This window comes from Chiloscyllium plagiosum, unplaced genomic scaffold, assembly GCF_037043375.1.
Source record: "Chiloscyllium plagiosum isolate Xiang-an unplaced genomic scaffold, Cpla_swu_hap1 HiC_scaffold_3, whole genome shotgun sequence".
NCBI classification, from domain to species: domain Eukaryota; kingdom Metazoa; phylum Chordata; class Chondrichthyes; order Orectolobiformes; family Hemiscylliidae; genus Chiloscyllium; species Chiloscyllium plagiosum.
This window is the reverse complement of record NW_028270141.1, coordinates 3,492,182-3,518,211: the sequence shown is the minus strand read 5'-3', so window position 1 is coordinate 3,518,211 and position 26,030 is coordinate 3,492,182. Positions and strand designations below refer to the sequence as shown.

The window sequence follows — 26,030 nt, the reverse complement described above, 5'->3', positions numbered from 1 at the left end:
CTCAAAAAATTCAAGAAGATTAGTCAAGCATGATTTCCCCTTCATAAATCCATGCTGACTCTGTCCTATCCTGTTACTACTATCCAGATGTGCAGTAATTTCATCCTTTATAATAGACTCCAGTATCTTTCCCACCACTGAGGTCAGACTAACTGGTCTATAATTACCTGCTTTCTCTCGCCCACCTTTCTTAAAAAGTGGTATAACATTAGCCACCCTCCAATCCTCAGGAACCGACCCTGAATCTATGGAATTCTGGAAAATAATCACCAACGCATCCATGATTTCCCGAGCCACCTCCTTCAGTACCCTGGGATGCAGACCATCAGGCCCCGGAGACTTATCAACCTTCAGACCTAACAGCCTCTCCAAAACCAAATCCTGGCAAATATAAATTCCCTTAAGTTCAGGTCCTTCAGCCACTGTTACCTCAGGGAGATTGCTTGTGTCTTCCCAAGTGATCACAGATCTGAAGTACCTATTTAATTCCTCTGCCATTTCTTTGTTCCTAGTTATATATTCCCCTGTTTCTGTCTTCAAGGGCCCAATTTTTGTCCTAACCATTTTTTTGCCTTGCACATACCTAAAAAAGCTTTTACTATCCTCCTTAATATTCTTGGCCAGTTTACCTTCGTACCTCATTTTTCCTCTGCGTATTTCCTTGTTAGTAATCCTCTGTTGCTCTTTAAAAGCTTCCCAGTCCTCAGTTTTCCCACTTATCTTAGCTATGTTATACTTTTTCTCTTTTAACTTTATATGTTTCTTTACTTCCCTCGTCAGCCACGGCCGCCCATGCCTCCTCCTGGGATCTTTCTTCCTTTTAGGAATGAACTGATCCTGCAACTTCTGCATTATACACAGAAATATCCGCCATTGTTCCTCCACGGTCATCTCTGCTAAGGTATTGCACCATTGAACTTTGGCCAACTCCTCCCTCATAGCTCCATAATTCCCTTTATTCAACAGAAGTACTGTCACTTCCGACTGTACCCTCTCCCTCTCAAATTGCAGATTTCAGAAAGGAGGTTCCTAAGCCATTGGCGAAGATCGTTGCTTCCTGACTGTTCATGGGAGTCATCACAAAGGATTGGAGGGAGACGAATGTTGTTCCTCTTTTCAAGAAGGGTAATAGGGAAATCCCTGGCAATTACAGACCAGTCAGTCAGTCTTACGTCTGTGGTCTGCAAGGTTTTAGAAAGAATTCTGAGGGATAAGATTTATGACTATTTGGCAAACATAGTGTGATTAAAGGCAGTCAGCATGGCTTTGAGAGGAGCAGGTCATGCCTCACAAATCTTTGAGGAGGTGAAGCGACAAGTCGACGATGGTCGAGCAGTGGATGTGGTGTATACGGACTTCAGCAAGGCATTTGATAAGGTTACCCATGGTAGGCTCATTCATAAAGTCAGGAAGTATGGGATACAGGGAGATTTGGCTCTCTGGATTCAGAATTGGTTGGCTAACAAAAGGCAGTGAGTATTCTTCCTGGAGGTCAGTGGTGAGTGGTATTCCACAGGGCTCTACTCTTGAGCCTCTGCTCTTTGCAGTTTTTATAAATGACTTGGATGAGGAGGTTGAGGGATGGGTTAGTAAATTTGTCGATGACACAAAGGTTGGAGATGCCTTTGATAGTATCAAGGGCTGTTGCAGACTACAACATAACATTAACAGGATGGAGAACTGGGCTGAGAAATAGCAGATGACGTTCAACCTGGATAAATGCAAAGTTGCCATCCAAGTGGATAGGGTTGTTAAGAAAGCATATGGTTTTGGCTTTCATTAACAGGGGGATGGAGTTCTAAGAAACGCAAGGCTTTGCTGCAGCTCTACAAAATCTTGGTAAGACCACACTTGGAATATTGTGCCCAGTTCTGGTCACCCTGTTATAGGAAATATGCAGAGGCTTTAGAGAGGGTGCAAATAAGGCTTACCAGGATGCTGCCTGGACTGGAGGGCTTGTCTTATGAAGAGAGATTGACTAAGCTCGGACTTTTCTCTCTGGAGAGGAGGAAGAAGAGACGTGAACTGATCAAGGTGTACAAGGTAGTGAGAGGCATGGATAGAGTCGATAGCCAGAGACTGTTCACCAGGGCAGGATTGACTGTCACAAGGGGTCATAGTTTTAAGATGCTAGGAGGAAGGTACAGAGGAGATGTCAGAGGTATGTTCTTTACACAGAAAGTTGTGAATGCTTGGAATGCTCAAAGTTTGTGCGAAGATTTGTAGCTCGGGTGCTCATTGTTGTGGTTCTGTTCGCCGAGCTGGAAGTTTTTGTTGCAAACGTTTCGTCCCCTGGCTAGGCGACATCATCAGTGCTTGGGAGCCTCCTGCGAAGCGCTTCTTTGATGTTTCCTCCGGTGTTTATAGTGGTCTGTCCCTGCCGCTTCCGGTTGTCAGTTTCAGCTGTCCGCTGTAGTGGTTTGTATGTTGCGTCCAGGTCGATGTGTTTGTTGATGGAGTTTGTGGATGAATGCCATGCCTCTAGGAATTCCCTGGCTGTTCTCTGTCTGGCTTGCCCTATGATAGTAGTGTTGTCCCAGTCGAATTCATGTTGCTTGTTGTCTGCGTGTGTGGCTACTAAGGATAGCTGGTCGTGTCGTTTCGTGGCCAGTTGATGTTCATGTATGCGGATTGTTAGCTGTCTTCCTGTTTGTCCTATATAGTGTTTTGTGCAGTCCTTGCATGGTATTTTGTACACTACATTAGTTTTGCTCATGTTGGGTATCGGGTCCTTCGTTCTGGTGAGTTGTTGTCTGAGCGTGGCTGTTGGTTTGTGAGCCATTATGCGTCCTAGGGGTCGCAGTAGTCTGGATGTCAGTTCTGAGATGCTCCTGATGTATGGTAGTGTGGCTAGTCCTTTTGGTTGTGGTATGTCCTCGTTCCGTGGTCTTTCTCTTAGGCATCTGTTGATGAAGTTGCGCGGGTATCCGTTTTTGGCGAATACCTTGAATAGGTGTTCCTCTTCTTCTTTTTGCAGTTCTGGTGTACTGCAGTGTGTTTTAGCCCTTTTGAATAGTGTCCTGATGCAGCTTTGTTTGTGTGTGTTGTGGTGGTTACTTTCATAGTTTAGGACCTGGTCTGTGTGTGTGGCTTTCCTGTAAACCCTTGTAGTGAATTCTCCGTTCGGTGTTCTCTGTACCATCACGTCTAGGAATGGGAGTTGGTTGTCCTTTTCTTCTTCTCTCGTGAATCGGATTCCTGTGAGTGTGGCGTTGATGATCCGGTGTGTTTTTTCTATTTCCGTGTTTTTAATGATTACAAACGTGTCATCGACATATCTGACCCAGAATTTGGGTTGAATTTGTGGTAGGACTGTTTGTTCTAACCTTTGCATAACTGCCTCTGCTATGAGTCCCGAGATTGGTGATCCCATGGGTGTTCCGTTGATTTGTTCGTATATCTGGTTGTTGAATGTGAAGTGTGTTGTGAGGCACAAGTCCAGTAGTTTAAGTATGCCGTCTTTGTTGATAGGTTCAGCGTCCTGTTTTCTGTTCTGTATGTCCAGTAGGTTGGCTATTGTATCTCTGGCTAGGGTTTTGTCAATCGAAGTGAACAGTGCCGTCACGTCGAATGATATCATGGTTTCTTCTTTGTCTATGTGTATATTTCTGATGATGTCCAAGAATTCCTGTGTTGATTGTATAGAGTGTTTGGATCTGCTGACCAGGTGTTTCAGTTTCTGTTGTAGTTCTTTGGCCAGTTTGTATGATGGTGTCCCTGGTAGTGATACTATGGGTCTGAGTGGGATGTCTGGTTTGTGTACTTTAGGTAATCCATAGAATCTGGGGGTGTTGTTGCTTTCCGGTTTCATTCTTTGTAGGTCAGCTCTGGTTATCTGTCCGTTTTTTTGTAGATTCCTTAGTGTGTTATTTATCCTATTGGTGAGTTGTGGTGTGGGGTCAAATTCCTTCATTTGGTAGGTGTTGATATCTGCAAGTTGTGCTTTTTGGATGTAATCAGATTTATCTAGGATGACCGTCATTCTGCCTTTATCTGCTGGTAGTATGATTATGTTCTTATCGTTTCTTAGTGATTTCAGTGCTTCCCTCTCCTTGGTGTTGAGGTTATGTGTTTGTCTTTTCCTTATTATCATAGGTACGACAGTTTGTCTCACTGTTTGTTGTGTCTCTTCTGTCAGTCCATTGTTCCATGGAATGCGTTGCCAGCAGTGGTGGTGGAAGCAGAGTCATTAGGGATATTTAAGTGATTGCTGGACATGCACATAGACAGCATTGAATTGAGGGGTGCGTAGGTTAAGTTATTGGCATAACATGGTGGGCCGAAGGGCCTGTTCTGTGCTCTACCTTTCTATATTCTATGAAACTATGTTCCCCACTTTGTGGAAAGGGACCTGCAGCTGTTGGAGGACAGGAGGGCAGCCCTTTCTCCTGCAAGCTCCCTCAGGAGGCCACACCACCAAACCAAGTCGGCTGGGACCCAAATTGCAGCCTGAGTGAGTACTGTGGTTTTGGTGAAGCAGAACAGCTAGTTGTACATAAGGTCAATGATCTTCTGCATTCCACAAGAAATAGTATTACCTAAATTCTCTCTGCTACCTCAGAACAATTGAGCTACTAATCACACTAACTTTGCCATCTTATGCACATGTCACCATGGCTCACAGACTACAGCTCTCACTATTTCATGCATCATGCCCACTTAATAGTTCTCAATCATCTCATCCTCCCCCATTCCTCTCCCCTGTGCTTACTACTCTCTCACTGGGGACACCTCACCACCTTTCCTGCCCCTTTATCACCCACAACCTCCAACGTATTCAATCACTCTCTTTGTCTCACTGCAAGAAGAATAGGCTAACCTCATGGGCTGATGTCTCCATAGTATCCTAACACACCTACCTGTAATCCCAGGACTGGTTGCACTTGATCCGCAGGACTGAATGTGCTTGCTCCCCTGGACCAGAATGAGCCCCTTGGATAAGTGTGATGGTGTCGCTGATTGACCACATTTATCAACTTCAATAAAGTTGTGTGTTTATGCAAGCACACTATTTGGAAACTCACCCCCCAAAGGCAGCAGCAGTCTTGTTGTTGGTGTCCAGTCCGGTTGCCCCGGAGAGGGGGAGGGGGCGGTGATGGACAGGGTTTGGGGGAGCGGGCGGTGTTGGATGGAGTTTAGGGGTGGTGTTGGATGGAGTTGGGGTCGGGCAGGGGGGTGACATTGGATGGGGTTTGGGGGGTGGTGTTGGATGGGGTTTGGGGAATGGGCAGGTGGTGGTGTTGGACAGGGTTGGGGAGTGTGCTGCTGCAGTCTGAACAGGGAGCAGACTTAATAGAAAACTCTGCCCCAGAGGAAAGGCATTGAATCGATTAACTGAATAATCAATTATTCAAACGAAATAGTGCCCACCCATCCCATTTGGATAATTGAGGTTCCCCTGTATTCGCTTGTGTGGACAGAGGGTCAAGAATTGTGACCAAGGAGCAAGCAATGACATGGGTATGAAGAAGTATGTGCATGATGGCTGAGGCAAACATTCAGTGAGCCATGGCCAGCAGACACCCACTCTGATTTACATATTGGGAATTTGCACTGTCGTGTTCTCCAAAGAAGAAGAAAGGAATTGCAAGTTGGATTATTAATGACATGCAAATACATAGAAATAGGGTAGTCAATGGTCAATTGCTTGAAATTCTGAAAATGCTATTTAATGCTCAACAGGAAAATCATAAAACTTTTCTCGATGTTGAGATACTGACATTTTAATTCTCTGTACTTCTCAAACTTTCTCAACACAGTTCATGCTATATCGGTGAGTGGAAAATACCACCTTTTATCTCTTATGTGAATTAGAATCATATCATTTTGAATACATTCCTGTGAAGCATATCCTTAAGATGGTTTGCTACATTAAAGATATTATACAAGTGCAGGTTGCCATTGTTTCAAATAGTGATGGCCACAGTGTGCCACCATTAGTTTCTGTCTTTGGAATCCTCCTTGGATAACTGCAGATAAATTAGTGAGCTGCATCAATAAAGCAATGCTGCACTTGAATTGAATCAACTGTTCACATGCAATACAAAATGCATTGAGACCATTTTATATTGCTTCTGATTAGTTGATTCCATTCAAGTGCAGCATTACTTTATTAATGATACTCAAATTTATCTCAGTTATCCCAGGAGGATTCCAAAGACAGACAACCAGCTTTGACATACTGTGGTCATCACTTCTTCATGTGCAAGAGCTGAGCACAAGCAGTAGCCGTATAACTTGGTCACAAGAAATAGTTTTAAATTCATGCAATTATTGACATCAACACCTTGGACTTCAAATATTCCTTGATTACACTGATCTTTCGTGGCACCTGGAAATCAGTTTGCCTTTGTGTTTCTCACAGTTCTTACCAACAAATCCTAGCTAGAGAATCAACTGCAAGATTCTCTTCCCATTCTGGCAATTTTATTTCTCAACTCCATTTAGCCTTCTCAGTGACATCATCTGAATATACACATCAAGTTCCACATATTCATCGACAACACTCAGCAATACTTTACCAGCATCGTTGTTAATCCCTTCATTGTTTCCAATTTGTCAAGCTACTAACTTCCTGACTAAGGCAGCACAAGGTAATCTATGTTCAAAGTATTTGAGAAATTAAAGATCATTTTAAAGCTGGAATAGTGATAGTTCTTCGATCCTTGTCTTATTTACTTCCCTATTGGACAGCATCTAGCTCGCTTCAGCTTTTGTAGCAGCATAGGCAGGATATGGAACCAAAGATACAGAGGCAGTGCACATAATACAGTTATGCCGATACAGTCCTCATGCTGGTATTTCATAGTTTAAACATTTATATTTGTATTATTGAAACATAGAAGATTCTTTGACAGGCTAGATAAGGAATGGTTGATTTCCTTTGTGGGAGAGCCTTGTGTTAGAGGGCGTAATCTCAAAATAAAAGGCTCTGCTTTTAAGACAGAGATGAAAAAGAATTTATTTTCTCAGATAGTAATGAATTTGTGGAACTTTTTTACCATAAAGGACTGACAAGGCTAGATTGTTCAGTATATTCAAGGCTGAGACAGACAGCTTTTAATTAGTAAGGCAATCAAGGTTGATGGGGAAAAGGCAGGAAAGTGGAGATGATTAGCAGATCGACCATGATTTCATTGAAAAGAAAGCTCAATGGACTGAATAACTTGATTCCCCATCAATGTCTTATGATTTAAAGGCTGGTACGTTTGTCCTTAGTTTTCTGCACATTTATTTGTTGCTTTTATTCTTTCAATTTCTTCTCTTGTCCATGTTCTTCAGTATTGCTTCTGAAACTCAGTTTCCTAACTCTTCTACTAATCATACCAATCTTTTCTCGTTTCACAAATTTGATTGAGTTTTTTGAGGAAGTAACCAAACAAATTGATGAAGGCAGAGCAGCAGATGTTATTTAGTAAAGCCTTTGACAATGTTCTGCATGGTGATCTAATTAGTAAAGTTAGATCACACAGAGCTTGCCTATTGGATACAGAATTGGCTTGACAGTCGGAGACAGAGGCCAGTTGTGGTGGGTTGTTTTTTGACTGGAAGTCTTTGACCAGCGGTGTTCCACGGGGATCAATACTGGGTCCACTTTTCTTTGTCATTTATATTAACAATTTGGATGAGAATGGTCTTGACAAGGTGGGCATGGAAGGGATGTTTTCTCTTGTGTGCAAATTCAAAACGAGGGGACAAGGTTTGAAATGAGGAGTTGCCCTTTTAGGACACAGATGAAAATTTTTCTTTGAGGGTTGAGAGGCTTTGGAACTCTCCCAACCCGCAGGTCCCCACTGTCTTTCTTATAATATTCCAGTATTCTTTAACAAACAACTAAAGGATATTATGTTTCTCTACAGAAGAGTTCTTGGGATGTGAAATGCCAACTAAAAACAGACAACACCAGAATCCTTAATCATTATAAAAAAATGCACAACTACTTGAAAAATATTTTTTATAAAATGGGATTTAAAGAATGATTATAGAACTAGGCAGATAACATAAGTGGAATTGGTCAAATGATCTCCTCAGCTACGAAGTTCTATGAGTTTTAAATTGTGACTGTGTAAAGATCCTCAGGCTTACTAGTCCCCATGAGATACTACTATTTCCTCCTCCTAGTAGGAATCTTGGTGGTATCAGCATCCCTTTGTTGCTGACTGTGGTTCCCTTATAGGCCCTGTCCCACCTCCCTCTCTGCAAGCTAATGCTATTTTGTTCTCGACCTTTGGCCTATGTATATCACTGTTTCATGCTTTTAAAGTACTGTGCTTTAGTTGCAGCTTGCTGAGACTAGGGCTCATTTTGTGGGCCTATTTCTTGCTACCTCGATGATTAAAATTTCCTTTGAGAAAGGACCAGAATGTTTTCAATGTTAGATCAAGGGTTTCTAAAAAGACTTCTTCACTTCTGCGAGGCTATTATTTAAACTAGAAAACATTAATTCAATCAAAATCTCCAAGATAGTTAAACTTAACCATCTGGTTCCTTCATTCTGCCCTCCAAGTTCATTGCCTTCTGACAAAGGTACCAAACTCAGCAGAGTAGCCAAACTCTAATTTTGGAAAAAAAAGTCTATACCTTTAGGTGGATAGTATTATTGGGGTCAGATGGCTATGACTTAGTTAAAGGAGAAAAAAAAAATTATCAGATGTGATGGATGCACTGAAGCTGTAATATCCAAGCAGGATTAATCGTTCTTCACTAACTTAAGTTACCCTGAACACCAAATCAAAATCAAAACTATAAAATAGCAGCAAACAACGCTTCTTTTCCTCATCTCCAAATGTATCATGATTTCAAACTAAGGATTAAAATTAAACCTACAAAAAAGTTATAAATTTTTACATGTCAGTGGAGAAAAGCATAACTATAGTCAAGTCTACCTTTTCTCTCTGGATCAGCTTCTTGTATACAAATTCCGAAAATGGTCGAAGTGGACAGAATTTTCCTGTCCCCTCAGCACAAGTAAAAATTCCATCTTCATAGACAACTCGCCCACGACTGATTGTCACCAGGGGAACACCATGACATCGTACGTTCTCATGAAGGTTCACATCACCACCCTGTACTTGAGTGCTCACAGATATTGTTCTGAAAGAATCATTTAATTCTTACTACACATGCAGTGATGAACTGTTGGAATAAGTTATTGCTTAAAACATACAAGTTTTAAATTTCAAACTGATAATCTCTGAATAAAATGGGAATTAATATACTTAAAACGTAGGTATATTGGTTGTTTATTTAAACATTGACCATTGGCTGAGCTAACTATGCTTTATTTAAATCATAATTGAAGTATTCCAAATGAGAAAGAAAGTTAATGCGCTCAATTAGTAGAGGAGCTGACACTTTGTAAAGGCCATGGAGTCAGAAAGTTGGACTTAATCCTCACCATGGCTCACAGGTCAGTGCAATTCTGAGAGATTTCTGGACAATCATTGTCTTCAGATGACAAATTAAAACAAGAGATCAAAACAGGTCAGACAGAATCCATGGAAAGAGAGCAAGCTAACATTTTGAGTCTAGACGGCTCTTCATAAGAGCTGAAATGAAGTGTGGTGGGGGCAGCATTTATGCTTTAGTTTGGGGTTAGAGGCGTGGTGTGTAGTGTGCGAGGACAGAAAAGATGTTGACAGTTCAGATTAAGTGGTTGGAATGTGAGAATGGCAGAACGGAGGCTGGTGGGATGAAAAGTGAGGACAAGAGTGACATCATGCTGTTGTGAGTGATGGGAAGGGCAAGAGCGGAAGCTTAAGGGATAGTTTGGATGCTGTTGAGGGCCCCATCTACTACAGTGGGTGGAAGCCCATGGTTTGGAAGAAGCAAACCATGTCGGCAGCACTGTTTTGGAAGGTGACATCATCCAAAAAGATGCGACGTAGGTGAAGGAACTGGGGGAATGGGATGGAGTCCTTGCAGGACGTGGGGTGTGAAGAGCTGCAGTGAAAGTCGCCAAGGGAGTCAGTGGCTTTGTAGTGAATGGTAGTGGACTATTTATTCCCTGAAATGGAGACAGAGAGGTCAAGGAAAGGAAGGGAAATGTCGGAAATGGCCTCTGGAAATCTTCCCACCATTGCCTCCTATCTTATAGTGTCCCAACCCTGGACAGCCCATTTCTATCTCCTTCCCCAAATCCACAAACCAGACTGTCCCAGTACGCACATCAAATCAGTCTGTTCCTACCCCAATAAACTTATTTACTCCTACTTTGACTCCATCCTCGCTCCACTTGTCCAGACCCTGCCCACCTACATCCATGATTCCTCTAATGCTTGTCATATGAGGAGCGGCAGAGGACTGGCGCTATAATCGATGGAATTTAGAGTGGGGGAGTGCTGTGTGTGTGGTGATCGAATAGAAGAAATCTGATTGTAATTTACAGATTACTGAGGCCTGGCTAGAGTGAACATGAAGAAGAAGTTTCACTAATAGGTATTTCTGCAGTGCATCTTATACATAGTACACACTGCGGCTACTGAGTGTCGGTGGTGGAGGGAGTGGATGTGGTGCCAGTTAAGTGGGCTGCTTTATCTTAGATGGTGTCAAGCTTCTAAAGTGTAGTTGGAGCTGTACTCATTCAGGCAAATAGCACTCATCCACCACAACTGTCTACTGAGTTGTGCCTTGTAGACAGTGGACAAGCTTTCAGCGGTCAGGTGGTGAGTTACTTGCCACAGTATTCCTAGTCTTTGACCTGCTCCTGTAGTTACTGTGTTTATATGGCAAGTTCAGTTGAGTTTCTGGTTATTGGTCACCTCCAGGATGTTGATAGAGGTTTTCTTTGGGGCAGGTGGAGAGGTGGATTCGGTGATGGTAATACCATTGAATGTCAAGGGCCAGTGCTAAGATTGTCTGTTGTTGGAGATCATTGCCTAGCATCTGTGTGTTGCAAATGTTACTAGCCACTTGTCAACTCAAGCCTGGATACTGTCCAGATCTTGTTGCATTTGAACATGGACTCCTTCAGTATCTAAGGAGTCATGAACAGTGCTGAACATTGCACAATCATGTGTGAATCTTGCCACTGCTGACCTTATGAAGGAGGAAAAGTCTTGTTTTATCCTTTTATTACTTGAATATGTCCCTGTGTTTTGGTATGAAATGAATGATCATTTTGTGTTTATGTTGCAGGTCTTGCTCAACTGTATTTTAATTAAATCATTCAGGGGCTAAAGACTTCAGTGGTTAGATCAGCAGTTGCTACTCATCCCTAGTTGCCTTTGAGAAGGTGGTGACAACTAAGTCAATTGTTTTTTATGTGCAAGAATGCCCACTTCTCTCACCATAATTCGGGATATCCATTATAGCAAAACCTATGATCATTTATTTCAAATCAAATGAAGTAAAAAATTCACACGAGAGAATCGAAAATGGGACAACATATTTGCATCAACCCACCCACAGGTTTGTTCCTGGTTTTGCCACATTCATAAGCTTGAGGTTCATTCCCCTTCTGGACATGAATAGCAAGCACTTCCAACATGAATTTAAGGCAATTTGTCTGCTTCCAGCATACTGGAAAAGTTTTATCTAACTTGCCAATTTCAGGAGAACCAGATCCCCTGCCTACAAACAAAACTTAAAATGTATCCGCAGCTGTCCACCTTCCCCTGGGGGCCTTGTACAGAAATGATCATCCCAATTTCTACTATCCCAATGTTTGGTCCTGGAACCATCTGAAATTATTCAAGTCATTTAAGATTGGGAATAATAGTGATACAGAGTAGGCTGTTTTCTGGTTATGTGTACAAGCACAAAACAGAACTCCTGGACTAGTTTCTCCAAAAGTTTTAATTGTATTTTTTATCAAAACTCACAGTTGATGATACATACCTTGTAGCTTCTGGATCCCACACAACAATGTCAGCGTCAGCTCCTGGAACAATTCTTCCTTTCTTAGGGTACAGATTGAAAATCTTTGCAGCATTTGAACTAGTCACAGCAACAAAACAGTTTTCATCCATTTTGCCACCGACCTGAAAATTGTAATCATATTTACTTTAAAAAGTTACAACATTTTGTTTTACATACCATCAAATTTATGTCACCATCTTCGATCTTATAACATATAATGCTATTTTCCAGCAACTGATTTAACAAGAAAACTGCACTCAGGACCATGTCTCTCACTGGGATAATCAGTTGAAGATTTGAGAAAATTTCAAAACAACTTATCTTACCAAATTTTCCCTTCCAGCTACTATCAACTCTGAAGACATAGTATGGATGACCAACTTGTAGCCCAGAAAGGGAGAAAAAAACAGGTAGAAAATTCCAAAACAGACAAAGGAACTGTCAAAGATCCAAAAAGCCTAAAGAACTGCAGGTGCTGGATCTTTGACACAAAAACAGAAATTGCTGGAAAATCTCAGCAGGTCTGGCAGCATCTATGAAGAGAAATCAGAGTTAATGTTTTGGGCCATGTTCCGATGACCTTTCTTCAGAACTGATGGTAGCTTTCTGGTTTTTATACAGAAATTAGGGTGTGGGAGAAGGTAGAGTAAATGATAGGTGGTGCTAAAACCCAAAAAGACAGAACAACAGTTCGACAGACAAAGGAATGATTAAAGGTTCATCCGGGGAATGAATGGCTGTTAATGGGAGACTATTAGTGACTGACAATGGGTAGTGTATGGTAGCAGCCCATGTGATGCAAGGCCTGGTGTAGGAAGGTGAGGGAAAACATGGGAAAAGGTGCTCAAGCTCCAAAATTGTTAAACTCAATAATAAGTCCAGGAGGCTGCAGAGTTCCCAAGCAGAAAATGGAATGCTGTTCTTCTAGCTTCACTGCAGCAAACTTGAAAGCGAGATGTTGGTCAGGGAACACGGTGGTATGTTGAAGTGGCATGCAACTGGAAGCTCAGGGTGCTTTTTGTAGTCAGAATATATGTATTCTGTGAAACGGTCACTCAGTTTGCACTTTGTTTCCCCAATGTAGAGGAGACTGCATTGTGAGCAGCAAATGCAGCATTCTAGATTGAGTGAGTAAAATGCTGTTTTACCTGGAAGGTATGTTTGGGGCCTTGAATGGTGAGGAGGGAGGACATAAGTTGTCAGGTATTACACCTTCTCTCTGTTGCAGCAGAAGGTGCCGTGAGGCTGTGGGGATTTGTTAGGAACAAAGGAGGAGAGGTTCAGGGTGTCCTGGAGGGAAAGGTCCTTGTGGAAGGCTGACAAGGGAGGGGAGAGGAATCTGTGTCTGCTGGTGGCATTCCACTGTCAATTCCTGATGAAAAGTTATCTATTTCGCTTCCAAGTTCCACCCTCTCTTTTCTTCACCTGGTCCATTCCTCCCTTCTTCAACATCAGTTTCCATTTCTAAGGATAGGCTGGCCACCAAGATCCACTACAAACCAACTGACTGCCATACTTACCTTTACTATACATCCTCTCACCCTGCTTCCAATAAAGACTCTATTCCATTCTCCCAGTTCCTTCATCTCCATTGCATCTGTTCTGATGATGCCAACTTCAATAAGGGGGGGGCTCCTATGTCCACCTTCTACCTCAACTGAAGATTCCCCAGCCCTGTTATTGACAGGGCCCTCAGCTGGGTCTGACCCATCTCCCTTACTTTGGCCCTCACTGCCTCTCTTCCCTCTCTCAACACAATAGAGTCCCCCTTATCCTTACCTGCTATCCCACCAACAATCACATCCAGAGAATTATTAGCCGCTGTTTCCTCCACCTCTTGAACTGCTTCAATCCGTTGGCGTAGGGACACCCACTGTGCTGTTAGGAAGGGAGATCCAAGAGGCAACCCAGTGACAGTGAAGAAATGTCAATATGCTTCCCTGTTTGGATGGCAAGTGGTTTGGAGGGGAATATACAGGCAGTGGCATTTCCATGCATCTGCTGTACTTGTCCTTTTATGCAGTAGGAAGGAAATAGATGAATTATCACTGTGCAACTTAGCGATGATAGACACTGCTGCCACTACAGTCAGTAGTGAAGGGAGTGAATGTTGAAGGTGGTGAATGGGTTATGGGGAAGCTACTGGAATCTGTTGTTAAAAAGTCACTGAAGAAGTATGAAATTATGGGCTAATAGAGCATAGTTTTATTGTAGTCATGTCTGACAAATCTAGTTAGATTTTGAGGAGATCATAAAGACACACAAGGAACATTATCTACATAAACTTCTATGAGCAAACTGAAAGCACATCTTGCCTTTTCAACTTGTATTGGAAACTGTTTGGGTGATAGGAGACAAAAGGAGATTATTTTGGTCAAACCAGGCATGAATGAGTGTTTTGTTAATAAGACTTGCCTGTTTGAAATTTAGCGCACATGTTTGGAGCTAACTGATGATTACAATTATTTTACATTTCTGCAATAGATACTTGTATGTTTAGATTGGAAGCAATTTTGCAGTGATACATTTAGCTTCCACAAACCCACCTTCAGTGTGTATGGAATGCATCAACTGACATAAAACCACAGCTTAGAATAAATTATGATGTAGACAGATCACTTGGCCCTTTCAAGAATGAAATCCATGCAATTATCCGTGGTAAGGATATCAAGGTACAAGGTATATAAATGAAGTTGAGGTATAATTCAACAAATATTTAATAGATCAGCAAAACAGACAGGAATGTTGGCTGACCTACCCTCTTTCTTCAATTTTCTCCATGATCTGTACCCAAGTAAATCAATGTCCCAGATGCAAGGCAGGAAAAGTCACTAACAGAGTCAACGTTAATGGAGGCAGGCATCTTTTGTCATGCCTAACCATTCCCCCACCCCCCCGCCAAGAGCAAGGAAGTCTGCCTGATAAAGCATATTTCAATGTTGTCCATTGGGCAGAGTTGCTGGAGACCCAGGCCCAGGTTGCACAGACATGAACAACTGCACAGCGAAAACAGCAAGCATTTTTTTGGGGCTTGATTGCAGGGTGGGCATTGTGGCAATAGAGAGTCCGAAGGAAGAGGGTAGCTTTCAGTGTCCATCTCCCTGTCCCCATCCGTTAACCAAGATTGGGGAATATGGAGACCATCAGCTCAGCAAGCAAACTACCCTGGTTTCTCTGTCAGGAAAGCAGCAACTTCTCACACCTGACAGGAATGTAGGTAATCGGACTGAGGATAGGTCAAGTGACTTAAATGGCCATTAATTGACAACACGTTAGGAAGGCTGCCTAGGTAGTGGGTGGGGGACAGATATCCGGTTAGTGTCAACCTGCCTGATGATTTTCCCTTCACGTTATTGGCCCCATCACCTCCGAGGTGAAGGCAATCCCACCCAGTGTTACCTATACAAACTTCAATACACAAGACCTAAGAAAAATAAACATTTAGCAAAATCAGAAGAGTACTTCCAATTACGTAACTCCAACAGTAATGTTTATCAATTGATCTGATAAAATGGAAAATTTCAGTATGATGTTAAAAGTTAGGACATACAATATTATTCATTTTCCCACTTTGAATAAAGAATTGAAACAAAAACAGAAGTTGCTGGAAATGCTCAGCAAGTCTGGCAGCATCTGTGAAGAAGTTAATGTTTTGGGTCCAGTGAGGAAGAGTCACCGGACTCGTGATGTTAACTTTGATTTCTCTTCACAGAGAATGGTGGCGACAACGCAATACAGAGGAACCTCGATTATCTGAATATCAATTATCCGAATATAGGATCATCCAAAGGAGATCTTGAGGTCCCGATAGAAACATTACATCAAAGACATGTTTCCAGCAGTGATCGCGTGTTTTGTTTACAATGATTAAACAGGCACTGTCTCCAAATGACTGACCTTCCGCCCCCTCTCTCATCCCACACTTTCCCTGGAGTTCTAAAGAGGGGTGTACCCTACATCCCCCCTTCCCCAGATAATCTCTCCAACATTGTTCCTGTACAGGGCAAAGGTGGAACCTATCAAAAAGTTGCAGTAAAAAGGTGTGTGTGTGTATGTGGAGACTTACCCCACAGAGGCAGCAGCATCCAGTCCAGCTGCCCTGGGGGGGGGGGGGGGGGGGCGGGGATGAACAGCGGGTGGGTTTGGTGGGGTGGTCCACGCACTCTGTGCTGCTGCCTACTCTCCTGAATGGGGAGCAAACTTCAAAAACTCCGAGCCCCAGAGGAAAGGCATTTAATCAATTAACTGAATAATCGATTATCCAAACAAAATGGTGCCCAACCATCTCGTTCGGATAATCGAGGGTCCTTTGTTTTTTGCAATAAAATACAAGTAACAATAAATAAATCAAATCAATTAAAGAATGCAATAGCAACCTTTTCAAGAAATCAAGAAGAATGTAGGAAAGGGAAAATATACAATGTATCAGGGATGTTCTTCTAATACGTTCCAACTATTCTAACATCAACAATACAGTGATATAAATTAAACCTCATTCTATTCTACTGTATGGCAACCTCATTCTGATGTATGCAAGTTCACAAGAAAAATTGAGGAAATAACTGTGATTGAAATTAGCTTGAATGTTTGAAAGATCTTCTCCAGTTTACAATAATTACCATAATTTGTGAGACTTCCTAATGTACAAGTAATACTAATCAACATCAAAGATATCAAAGGAATATCAAACATACCACTCCTTTCTCCCAGATAACAGTCATTCTGTCCTGCACTCCAGTAACACCATGAGGAATTTTAGTAAAATCCTCTTTCCCTATAGCTTTTTGCTTGATAGTAAATGGACGGTGATCCGAAGCAACGACATTAATGGTATCACTAAGAAAAATAAAAGAACAGTAATAATACTTAATCAGTCTTTAAATGAAGTATTGGTATTAGGTACTTCTGTCTTGAAAGATTTTATATTGAATTCAAGTTTTGATAATTTCAATTTAAGGTTAATTACGATAACATATTTCATAGTTATGCAATATATATTTTTCTGCCCTGACTTCCCACTGAAGATTTATGATTCTTATTGAAGCTATTTACAAAAAAGCAAACTCTCAGAATGTTCCCATTCCAAAATCTAGCTGCTAAACAAATGGCCACTCAATACAGGATAAGCCACACCGGTAGGTGAGTCGCTTTCACTTAATGCTAGTGGCAGACATTGCATCCAGTCTTCAACTTGATCAAAACATTTATGCCGTAATTCCCAACTAAACTGTTAAGTCAAAATTATTAGTGGCTTTGTGCACACTATGCAGAAATTTTTTCTAACAAGCTATCACTTATACCTCAGTCATTCAGAAACAAAGAGTAGACCATTTGGGCTACTGAGCCAGCTTCACCATTCAACATGATCATGGTTGGTCTCCATCTTAATGACATACTCCCACTCTTTCCTCATACCCTTTGAGATCTTTAGTCTCCAGAAATCTATTTCTTCCTTAAATATCTTCAGTGACCTGGCCTCCACAGTTTTATGTAGTAGAGATTTTCACAGATTTACCACTGTCTAAAAGAAAACACATCTCCTCATCTCAGTCTGAAACACTGAGTATCCTGAGTCCATGACCACTTGCTCTGGAACGGTGGACCACAGGAAACCACATCCCTGCATCCAGTCTCTGCAGCCTTGTCAGAATTTAATATGTTTTAATGAGATCCCATTTCATTCCTCTAAACGTCAGTGAATATAATCCCAGTTGACCCAATCTCTCCTCATATATAAACCTGCCCAGAATCAGTATAGTGAACCTTCATCTTCAAGGAGACCAAAACTGCACATAACACTCCAGGCATTGTCTCATCAAGGCCCTGCAAAACAACAGTAAGGCTTCCTTGGTTCTGTTGTCAAATCTTTTTGTAATGGAAGCCAACATACTATTTATCTTTCTAACTCTTGCTGTTTGTTTGCTTTCAGTGACACTGTACAAGGACACCCAAGTCCCTTTGTGCATCAACATTTCACAATCTATGGCCATTTGAATGATATTCTGCCATTCTTTTTTTCCAACCAGTGGACAACTTCACATTAATGACACATTAACTTTCAGTTAGGTACGCTTGAACTAAATTGCCAAAATGAACACACTGAAGTTAAAGAAACCAAGCAAAATTTATACCTTTCGCTGATGCATTTGTCGCTCAGAATTTGTCCAACCGCCTGGAAGTTCCCTAAGTCAATTCAATTACTTCTGCCCTAGTGTTCAGGTAAAAAGGCAAGTCTGAAGCAGTTTAGAAGCATTTACAAATATTTCTTTAAATCAAGTTTCGTAACTTTCAATTTGCATGATTATCTGTGTTTTTGCTTTTATTTTAAAGTAAAAAAATTCACATCATTGATGTCAGTGGCAAGACAACTAATTATTACCCATCCATAACTGTCTCCAGGAAGATGTCTTGAAGCACCTTCTTTAATTATAGCAGTCTGGGATATGAAAATTCTCCAGTGGTGCATTTAGGTATGGAGCTCCAAGATTTTAACCCAGTGATAATGAAGAATATCTTCAGGTTAGGATAGTGGATGAGATACTTGAAAGTGGTATTGTTCCATTGCAACCATTACCTTGTCTTTCCAGGTGATAGAGATTGTTGATTGGTAAGTGCTACTTAAGAAGCCTCGGCGAGCTGCAGTGCATTTTGTAAACAGTATCCACTGCAGATAGTGTGCTCAATGATGGAGTCAGTATTTAAGGTGGGGAACAGGTGCTAATCAAGCAGGCTGCTTTGACTTGGATAATACCAATTTTGTTTTAAGGGAGTTGGCACGATACTCGTCCAAGCAACTGCAGTATATTCATCACAGTCCTTCTGCCTTGTAGATGAGGAAATGATTTTGGATAGTCAGGTGGTGAGTCACACATGTAGAATTCCTGGCATTAGACCTATTTGTGTAGCCACAGTATTTATGAGACTGGACAAGTCAATTTTCTGGAAAAGCGCAGCAGGTCAGGCAGCATCCAAGGAGCAGGAAAATCGATGTTTTAGGCAAAAGCCCTTCATTACGCTTTTGCCCAAAACATCGATTTTCCTGCTCCTCGGTTGCTGCCTGACCTGCTGTGCTTTTCCAGCACCACTCTAATCTTGACTCTGATCTCCAGCATCTGCAGTCCTCACTTTAGCCAAGTTAATTTTCTGGTCAATGGTAATCCAGAACATTGATGGCAAGGGACTTAATGATAGTACCATTGAAAATTCAGGAGATAGTTCAGCCCTCTTACTGGAGATAAGTTTGGAGACAAGTTTGCACTGGCATGACATGAAAGCTACTTGTCAATTATCAGTCCCGGCTTGAATACTACCCAAATTTTACTGCACAAAGGCATAAACTGCTTCAGTATCTAAGGAGTAACGAACATTATGTTATAAAACAAGAGACACTCGCAATCCCACCACCACCACCACTCTCCAACACACACACCCACATACACATATAAGTTTGTGGGGTGAATTTGTACTTGTAAAGTTACATTGTACTTTACTCAAAAACTGTATGAATATATGTAAGATTCTGTTAATTCATTTTTTAGATTAGTATCAGTCTAAACATTATGGCACAGACAGTAGCACACAGAGGTGCTAATACCCAATACATTATCTAGGCTGACACCAATTGTTAAAGTTCACTTGAGAATGTAACTTGCATGTAAAAAATGTTTTGTGATTTACATATGAAAGAAGTGAAACTAACATTGTCATTCTAACAGATGAGAGACTTAACAAACAATCGAGGTATTTTTCCAATGTATCATTTCAGTTACATCACACTGTAGCTTACAATCGTGTACTCCAGTGCCCCGAAAGCTAGTGCTTCCAATTAAATCTTTTGGACTATAACCTGGTGTTGTGTGATTTTTAACTATGTTATAAGAGGTATTTCTTGTTATATACATAGACCAGATGGAGTAATTTCGAGAAACAGTGGCCAAAACATGATGAAGAAATAATGATTATTTGTAGCATTTTTAGTTTGCCATTGAAATAAAAATAATGGCAACTTGATTTTTGGCCATTGACACATTTTGTTAGCATTCATATTACTTCCACATTAAAACTCTAAATTCTAATCCATGTAGTATTTATATAATACATAGTACTTTAAAAATGCACTTGCCAATTTATCACACTATTATCACTCAGGCAGCACAATTTATCAGATGCACCTGCAAACATGTAACATAGTTGACTACAACTTAGTCAAAATAGTTTTCAAACTTCAAGTGGCGTGCTTAAAGGAAAAGAATGGGTTAGCTTGTTACTAAAACTCACTTGGCTAGCAGACTCATGAGGTAGTTGGGAGTGCTAGCATCCAGTCGGAGAGGAGGTGCAGTAACATGAGCAGCAGCGTGAGACCAGTCCGGATGGTAATAGCTTGATCCATTGAGAGTTGTGTGTGCTAGTGTTGTTTCCCCATATATAATTTTGCCTTAAAAAGATTGAAGTTTAGAATTTCAAAAAACAGCATATCTATACTTCATTCATCAAATTATAGCTTGGCATTTTAAATATACTTTTGTCACATGTACAGATACAGTCCTTCACTTTATCTTCATTCTGTATGTCAGAGGTTCCCACTTTCATTGTATGAAGCGTAGAATAAGTTTGGCTTAATGTATATTGTTGCAAACATGTATTAACCTTTAATTCCACACATGACCAGTTTGAGGATATTGTTGTTAAAAGGAATCTTCTGCAAAGAATATATTGGTAGAATTTAATGAATAGCTTTATCAGGTATGAACCATTCATTCAGCCAGACCCTCATTTTGGGTACTCTGACATAATTGATAAAAAGCACAGCTGTGAGTATATAATTAGCAAAGGATGAGGTGAGATGGGTGAGACACTCATTGTTCTTTTAACATAACAGAACATCTCATTTGCTTTGCATGAACACTATCATTCAAAATTCGACACCAGCCCATAGAATGAGATATTACATCAGGTGAGTAAAAGCTGGTCAAAGGAGGAACTAGTAAAAGTGATAGGCTCAGGTAGGCTAGTATTAGATAATCCACCTGTTGGCCTACATCATTAAGTCACATATTGGAACGGTCAAGGGAGGGGGCAAAGAAAATTTATACAGAGGCCAATTTAAGATGGTGAATGCAAAAAGTCAGGAGAGAGCTGTAACAGAGAAACAATACACATGTATTGATTCCACCTAGTTCTCAAATTTAGTGAAAGTTAAATTATTAAGCACTTTTACAAGATTAAATCACAATGCTAGCCAAACATAAAAACAAGCTTGTTAAGGAGTTATCATTCAAAAACTAATTGTGGCCTTAAGAAAAGGCAGGTTTTTAATTCTTTTCTTTATTATTATTAGACCATCATCAAAATCATATCAACATTTCCTTCTCCACTGACAAAAGCTTTGAAACTGTGGTCTTGGGTAAGTAGGGACTAGGAGCAGTTCAAGTCTCTAGGCAAAAGTTAAAAGGTGTGTTACCCCCACTGAGCAACCCAGAAAGACCATTGTGTTGACAGATTTTTTTTAAAAAGGAGGTGCTTAGAAGAGAACAGAGTGACAGCAAAAAAAAACCAAATGTGACAAAATTATGTATCACTAAAAGAAAAATGAAGGGTATGTAGACCAGTGAAGGCAGTGAAAGAAAGATGGAGAAAGAGAAAAAAAAAACAGGGAGAGAGAAAAATTAATAGAGAGAAAGAGAGACAGAGAAAGAGAAGTGGCGAGTTCTAAATAGAAATTCTGAATTTGTTTTCAGGTCTGAAGAAATTAAACGAATTTAGATAAACTACTCTTGATAGCAGAGGAACAAACAAGAAATCTAAAATTACTGAATAAGATTTACAATGCCTTTTCTTAGTGCTGAATAATATCTGACAAATACCTAAATAAATAGTCATGACTTGATGTTTGCAAGGTTTGTAGCTCAGGTTGAGGTTTAGGGTGTAGGTTTGCTCGCTGAGCTGTAGGTTTGATATCCAGACGTTTCATTACCTGGCTAGGTAACATCATCAGTGGTGACCTCCAAGTGAAGCGAAGCTGTTGTCTCCTGCTTTCTATTTATATCTTTCTCCTGGATGGGGTTCCTGGGGTTTGTGGTGATGTCATTTCCTGTTCGTTTTCTGAGGGGTTGATAGATGGCATCTAGATCTATGTGTTTGTTTATGGCGTTGTGGTTGGAGTGCCAGGCCTCTAGGAATTCTCTGGCATGTCTTTGCTTAGCCTGTCCCAGGATAGATGTTGCTGGAGGTTAGAAAGCAACACGATCCCCTGACTTGTCCAGACTTGTCCGACCTGCCCAGCTCCTTTTCCACCTATCCACTCCACCCTCTCCTCCCTGACCTAGCACCTTCATCTCCTTCCCCACTGACCTATTGTACTCTATGCTACTCTATCCCCACCCCCACCCTCCTCTAGCTTATCTCTCCACACTTCAGGCTCTCTGCCTTTATTCCTGATGAAGGGCTTTTGCCCGAAACGTCGATTTTGCCTGTCCTCGGATGCTGCCTGAATTGCTGTGCTCTTCCAGCACCACTGATCCAGAATCTGGTTTCCAGCATCTGCAGTCATTGTTTTTACCAGGATAGATGTGTTGTCCCAGTCGAAATGGTGGGTTTTTTTCATCCGTGTTTAGGGCTATGAGAGAGAGAGGGTCATGTCTTTTTGTGGCTAGCTGGTGTTCGTGTATCCTGGTGGCTAACTTTCTTCCTGTTTGTCCTACGTAGTGTTTGTGGCAGTCCTTGCATAGATCTAGATGCCATCTATCAACCCCTCAGAAAACAAACAGGAAATGACATCACCACAAACCCCAGGAACCCCATCCAGGAGAAAGATATAAATAGAAAGCAGAAGACAACAGCTTCGCTTCACTTGGAGGTCGCCAATGATGATGTTACCTAGCCAGGTAATAAAACGTCTGGATATCAAACCTACAGCTCAGCAAGCAAACCTACACCCTAAATGACTTGATGTACTGAGACAAAGAAAATAATGTTATAGTCATCTCCTAAAGTAAGAATTCAGCTTTATGATGGAAGTAGGGCTCCATGTGATTTCAAATTATGAACTATTTCTGCTCTAAAACTTTTCATTTGAACAGTAAGCACTGCGAATTTAAGATAAAAGGCATGGCTGCTATTTCCTGATGAAATTTCCTCTGAGTTCCTAAAGTGTGATTGAAAACATGCATGCTTGCCGGTACTTGACAGTCAAGTGCTTGCCCTTTATTTTATAAAGTTTCTTGCCTGCTAGGATCAGTCATTAAGATTCAGACAGTTATCCTTAAGCCTCAAGCTTGTCAAATGAAAGGCTCTCTCTTTCAAAAAGATGTATGATGGTCATTTAGAAAGGTACAATTTGGTAGGCAATTCAAAACAATCTAGGTTTCTCAAGTCAACATTACTTGTTCTATCTGTTTGGAAGATATAATGCATTAAAAAGTTGTTCACAGCTTGTTAAAAAAGGATCCACAGGGTGTTTAAAAAAATTGAAGTGAAGAAAGGACTTATCCCTCAAGGTACAACCTTCTCCATGACCTAGTTAGTAATAATGCAACCTTTGGCTCTGGAGTTCAGTCTGGGTAAAGGCGAGGTATTCCATTTTAGTACAACAAACAAGGGTAGGACTTACACAACCAATGGCAGGGCCTTGGGTAGTGTTGTAGTACAGAGGGGTAAAAACAATGACTGCAGATGCTGGAAACCAGATTCTGGATCAGTGGTGCTGGAAGAGCACAGCAATTCAGGCAGCATCCAATGAGCAGCAAAATCGACATTTCAGGCAAAAGCCCTTCATCAGGAACTTAGGGGTGCAGGTACATTATTCTTTGAAGTTTGTGACGCAGAGATGGGGTAGGTAAAAAGGCACCTTTGCCTTCATTGTTCAGTCCTTTAAGTATAGGAGTTGGGACGTCATGTTCAGGTTGTATAGGACATGGGTGAGGCCTCTTCTGGAATACTGCATCCAGTTCTGGTTGTCCAGTTATAGGAAGGACATTTATCAAGCCGGAGAGGGTTTAGAAAAGATTGACCAGGATGTTATGGAAGGTTTGAGGTATAAAGAAAGGCTGGATAAGCTGAGGCATTTTTCACAGGAGCATAGGAGATTGAGAAGCAATCTGACAGAAGTTTATAAAATAATGAGAGATATATATTCAGTTAATGGTTGTCTTTTCCCTAGGATGGGTGATTTCAAGACTGGGGGGCACATTTTTAAGGTGAGAGAAGAGAGGTTTAAAAAAGACATAAGAGGCAAATTATTTTTACACAGAGGGTGGTTCACATATGGAGTGAACTTCCTGAGAAAGTGGAGGATGTGGTTACAATTACAACGTTTAAAAGACATTTGGATAGATACTTGAATAGGAAAGGTTTGGAGGGACATGAGCCAGGAGCAGGCAGGTAGGACTAGTTTCGTTTGGAATTATGTTCGGCATGGACTGAATGGAGCAAAGGGTCTATTTCGATGCTGTATGACAATGACTCTATAGTTCAATTTGACAAAACAGAACTCTATAAATAACATTTAAGAATCATACATTTCCTAAGTACTATTTCATCTTTACCACGAGATGTAGAACATTGTCACATGCAACCTGATCGAGAACAAATTTATGTGTAATGTTGGAGAATAAATGCACTGGATGTAACTAGTTTTGTTTTTACATACTCCAGTACCACGCTTACCTTGCATTTTTGCAGAAGCAATAACATCACCTGCAGATTTGCTTGAGACATTAACCAAATATAATGGACAATGGGTCTGCAATTGGATGTTAATGGGAAGAGTTAGATATGGAGCTCAGCTGAAACACCAAAGAGTATATATTTAATGCATAAATTCTTAACTGCAAAACTCACTCTATTGGCAATTGTGATGGCACGATGTGTTGCTTCCGCCTCAAGCTGTGTGAAGTAAGAAAGAAATACTTTAAACATTTTTCATCCACAAATTACATTTAGTGGAAAATAAATCAGAACAGCTTTCAATTTTCCAAAATACATTTAGGAACTTTGCAGTAAATAAGATAAGATTACTGAATTTTAAAATAAGGTTTTTTAGCTTTTGCAAGTTCCAACAATATTCCCTGCAACAATTCTAATGAACAACTTACCTTCATGTGCAGTTTTAATATGACTGCTGGGGAACATCCAATAGTTCCAACAATTAACAATCATATATTTTAAATCATCTACATTTAAATATCCAAAATTTTTTGAGACAAAAAAAAGCTTAACATTATATTGACAAAACATATTGAGAACTTACTGAACCAGCATTATTTTGATTGGCAAACAAGTTAAACAGAAGCTTACTCAGCTTCTTGTGTGTTTTTCATTCACATCTCAGCTCAAAATGGACACGTTTTCTATTTCCATGGCATAACAGTTACTAACACTTTGAAACTTACACTGAAATCAAATGTTATCTAACTTGTATCATACTGCATACTTCCACAAAGCCAAATTATGCAATGCAATCCAATTTCAGCAAAATGCACCTAACATAGTAAAATACTGAGGCACTTTACAGGAGCGCTATCAAACCTGCTCTAATGTTCAGCCACTGGGGCAAATAGGCAAAAACTTGGTCAAAGAGGTAGGAATTAAAGGATCATATTAAGGGGGAAAAGAGATGTGCAAAGAGATCTAAAATCACAGAACTGGAGGTACACTGATACCATGGAAGGATATAAAGATGCAGGAGATTGGACATAGGGTCCACACACAAATTTGAAACAATGACATTTTTAAAATGCAGCTACTGCTTAACCTGGATCCAATATCAGTCAGCACAGTGGTGAAGGCTAATAGCAATAGGACTTGGCATGAGTTTGAGCATTTTGAAGATCTAAAGAATACAAAGAATATAATCTGGGAGAACAATTAGGCTAAAAGGACCAAATCTGGTAGTGACAAAATGGATGATGGTTTAAGTAGCCGCTGAGCAGAACCAGGAATTGTGCCAAGCTATGTTCTAAAGGCAGAAATAAGTAGTGGCAGCATGGACAATAAAAACAGAAATTTCTGGAAAAGCTCAGCAGGACTGGCAGCACTGATGGAGATAAATCGGAGTTAATGTTTCAGTCCCATCATTGGACTTGAAACATTGACCCTGATTTGTCTCTTCAGACATGGCCAGACCTGCTGAGTTTTTCCAGCAATTTCTGTTTGAATTTCTGATTTCTAGCATC

General features: G+C 40.7%; 1 protein-coding gene across 1 annotated transcript in view; it reads right to left on the bottom strand.

Moving 5' to 3' along the window:
• The window catches only part of LOC122540420 (dihydropyrimidinase-related protein 5), a 65,175-nt gene that overhangs the window by 7,396 nt on the left and 31,749 nt on the right, over window positions 1–26,030 (bottom strand). The window contains exons 5-10 of the mRNA XM_043676164.2: window positions 24,697–24,741; window positions 24,523–24,598; window positions 20,137–20,293; window positions 16,554–16,695; window positions 11,839–11,981; window positions 8,886–9,093 (exon numbers count right to left, since the gene is read on the bottom strand). Coding sequence (XP_043532099.2) covers window positions 8,886–9,093; window positions 11,839–11,981; window positions 16,554–16,695; window positions 20,137–20,293; window positions 24,523–24,598; window positions 24,697–24,741 — 771 coding nt within the window. The remainder of the gene's footprint in view (window positions 1–8,885; window positions 9,094–11,838; window positions 11,982–16,553; window positions 16,696–20,136; window positions 20,294–24,522; window positions 24,599–24,696; window positions 24,742–26,030) is intronic.